At 48.8% G+C, this 3,813-nt stretch overlaps 1 protein-coding gene across 1 annotated transcript in view; it reads left to right on the forward strand.

The window, feature by feature from the left end:
* LOC107111727 (olfactory receptor 1009-like) overlaps positions 1 to 889 on the forward strand; it is an 11,547-nt gene extending 10,658 nt beyond the window's left edge. Inside the window, exons 3-4 of the mRNA XM_015412741.1 lie at positions 7 to 161; positions 787 to 889. Coding sequence (XP_015268227.1) covers positions 7 to 161; positions 787 to 889 — 258 coding nt within the window. The remainder of the gene's footprint in view (positions 1 to 6; positions 162 to 786) is intronic.
* The last annotated feature ends 2,924 nt before the right edge of the window (positions 890 to 3,813 follow it).

The following is a 3,813-nucleotide window of genomic DNA, read 5'->3' on the forward strand; positions in this document are numbered from 1 at the left end:
CACCAGAGAACTCACTCCGGGGCACCCAGCCCCCGTCTGCCGAAGAGAGGCCCCCTGAGCCCGAACCTGCGGCCGCGGAAGCCCCGGCGCCACCTTTATCGCCCGCTCCGGAGGTCAGGCCTCCCGAGGCCCCAGCACAGCAACCCAGACGCTCAGCAAGGGTACGTCAGCCTCCAGCGTACCTGAAAGACTATGTTTCATAGGGCAAGGTCCGGACTATGGGGGGAGGGGTGTAGTGTCCGCTGACCGCCACCGGAGGCCAGCGCATATGCCCTAGCTTCAGTCCGAACAACAATGGGGACTAGGATCCTAGTCCCTCCTCTGGGGAACCAATGGGATCCGTGGCGGGAGATTTGAACCCACCAATGGTGACCAGGGGCGGTCCCCAGGTGTGTATATAGTTGGCCTGCCGGCCGTTTATCCTCATGTCTTGTTGTGTGCTAATAAAGCGTGCTATGCACCACGTCGTTGTCTGTCGTTCATCCATGCGGCTACCCACTACATAACAGTGTCATCAGCATACTGGTTGCAACCCAGGCAGAACCCCCGGACCAACTGGGAGAGGGGGCGCATGTAGATGTTGAACAACATTGGCAAGAGTGTTGCCCCCTGTGGCACTCCACATTCCAATGGGTATTGCAGGGAGACCCTCTTGACAAGTGCCACCCTCAGTCCCCGATTATGGGGAAAGGAGGGAAACCACTGTTAGACAGTCCCCTGTAATCCTACGTCGGTGAGGCGGTGGGTCATAAGACTGTAATCCCCTGTGTCGGATGCTGCCCTTAGGTACAAAAGCAAGAGCAGTTCTGACCCGCCCCGATCCAGGTGGTTCCAGAAGTCATCCGTGAGGGTGACCAACACCTTCTCCATCCGATGGCCAGAGCGGTAACCGGACTGGAATGGGTCCAGGATGGATCTGTCATCCAAGAAAACTTGAAACTGCTCAACTACTACCCTCTCAACTACCTTGCCCAGAAATCTGAGATTTGAGACTGGGTGGTGGTTGGTGGGGGAAGGAAGTTGGTAGAGTGGACATCTTATTGTCCTGGAATGTTAACTTGCACTTTCTCACTGTGCCTTATCTGGTAGCCTGACCTTGATGCTTTGCGCTTTCACCGCCCTTGGAACTTGTGGTTGTTACTTTGAGTGTGCAAGGCTTGCACCTCTGATTGGCTTGCTCCCATCAGAGGGTCTTGCTTCAAACACAGTATATCTTCCCTGTTTCTGCCCGTGGGGTTAGCATTTACAGAGAAACTATATGCAAAGATGACCTGCTTCTACTGAACTCAAAAAATTTGATCCTTCTGGAAGGAACGTTGTTGAGCCCATTTGTTGTGGACTTTGACACTAGGACCGCAGGGTCTGGTGATGGTTTTTTCAAGAGTGGAGCTACCACCTTTGACTCAACATACCACTGGACGTACTTTTGTGTTTCTCATAACAGTACAAATGCCCATTGCTAGGGACAAATCCTGCCACGTACCTGCCCTTCTGAAATGGTAATAGGTCTCGCAGTGACTACACTGAAGAGTGTTGTTGTTGAGACAAAGAATGATGTGAGACCAGCAGGTTGCTATGTGATCCAGAATGCACCCAAACCCTCCATCAAGAACTCATTTTCCATGTAGAACAAAGTTTGATTCAGTTTCCATCACAACCCTATGCAGAGTCACCCAGACTAGCCCCATTGAAATAACTGGTTTTAGACTGCTGTAACTTTGCAGGATTGTACCAACAGTCCTCCCTTGTTTTTCCTCCATTAAGGGTTTCAGAAGCAAAGACATGGAGGGAACAAACAACAAATTATTAATAGACCCAAAGGGAGCACAACAGCCCCTGTGGAATACAACTGAAGTCTTTATTATCATCCTGAATCTTCAAAGCTTTGTGATCAGATGGTGAAGAAACCACTCACCATGCTGTCAGTCTTCTAATCCTGAGAGTAGTTGGCAAGCAGCCGGGCTGTGTTGGCCCTCATTTCAGAAGGCATTCAACATTCCTGGCAGAAACAGACACCAAAGTAACTTACAAACTAGGATTCAATTATTATGCTTTGTACGTTATGCTGCGGTGGCTCAAGTGGTTAAGACGCTGAACTGCAGGCTGTGGAAGGTCGGTAGTTCAGCAGTTCGAGACCCGAGTGTGCCGCATGATGGGGTGAGCTCCCGTCTCTAGTTCCAGCTCCTGCCAACCTAGCAGTTCAAAAGCGAGAAATTGCAAGTAGATAAATAGGTACCACTTCAGTGGGAAGGGAACAGCGTTCCGCGCGCCTTGGTGTTTAGTCATGCCGCCCACATGACCACGGAAATGTCTTCGGGCAGCACTGGCTCTTCGGCTTTGAAATGGAGATGATCACTGCACCCCTAGAGTCGGATTCGACTGGCTCTCGAGCAAAGGAACCTTTACCTTTACGTATCTCAAAGGCCCTTGGGCATGTTTAATACAAGGAAGGCCCTTCCCTTAAATGACTGGGAAGCTGTGGCGAGTCAGACTACAGAATATTTGCCTGATTCAGCCTAAAGCAGCTCTTCTCTCGACCACATTTTCGAGGTTAGCTCTGTTGGACTGCTGTACGGTTAGGATTAGGTTAAGGTTAGGCTCAGGGTTACCGTTTCTAGCTCTCTCAATCTTAGAGGCCAGAATTTCCTTGGCAAAGGTGGCCGTCATGTCTTCCATCTCTCCTTACAGAGACTCTTATCTCCAGCAGTGGGAAAGGAAGCAGCATGCTCCGGATCAGTAAGACATACCACTTCTATGTATTTTGGGGTGTGTCATTAATTCCAGAGGGTCTTCAAGTCATGATTGTTGTCTTAAAACTAGGAAACACAGTTCTCATAGCAGAGGAAGAAAGCACTGGGCATTTCGGCTACCTCAGATAGGTCTTTCAGCGTAGCAAAGACCTCATTGGATCTTGTAGGACAGATGACATGGGTTTTGCCTGGGAGGGCCAGGTAAGGAGATACCTCAGTGGTAGGGTACCATTGTTGCACTGAGAAGATCTATGGCATCTCCAGTTAAGGGACCTCAGGAAGCAAGTACTGGAAAAGATCTCTAGTTTGACTTCTCAGAACTGAGAAAAAGGAGACAAACCTGATTCAGAACAGAGCTAATTCTTATTATTCTTATTATTTAAATTTATAACCCGCCTTCCCCGTGAACGGGCTCAGGGCGGCGTACAGATGTTTATGCCTCTGAGTTCAGGAATCACTGAGAGTCTAGTGAGTTTCCTCATGACCTCGGAAAACCTGGCATAAAAAACCCCACCCATTCTTAATCTCATCTGGCCATTGTAGTTTATTACTCAAACCAGTGACATGAACATCTCTGTCTTGGATATCAAGGAACACCTGGGGAAAGCACGAAGGTAAGGTTATACTCAATAGGTGGGGGATTGGTTTGCATGGGATGGGGAAGGTTGGGATACCTCACTCCCTGATGTCTGTGTGAATGCATGATCGGGAGTGCTGTTTGAAGTTACAGTTCATGTTAATTGGATGGCAGTGCTACAGGTGAATTAAGTGGACATCGGTGAAGGCAGTTTTCTTGGTCTGCAGTAAAACATCTGGATTCAAGCCCAGTAGCTCCTTAGACCAGATCCTGGGGCTGTGGTTAAGACAATTTTCCCTGTCTTTCCTGTCTCTCTCCTTACTAATGTTTACAGGGCTTTTTTTGTAGAAAAAGCCCAGCAGGAACTTATTAGCATAATAATGCCTGTTAGCATAATAATGCCTGTTAGCTGCCCTGAGCCTTCGGGGAGGGCGGGATAGAAATGTGAATAATAAATAAATAAATAAATAATAGGCCACGCCCAAC

Source organism: Gekko japonicus, unplaced genomic scaffold (genome assembly GCF_001447785.1).
Source record: "Gekko japonicus isolate JY-2015 unplaced genomic scaffold, Gekko_japonicus_V1.1 scaffold669, whole genome shotgun sequence".
Taxonomy (NCBI): Eukaryota; Metazoa; Chordata; class Lepidosauria; order Squamata; family Gekkonidae; genus Gekko; species Gekko japonicus.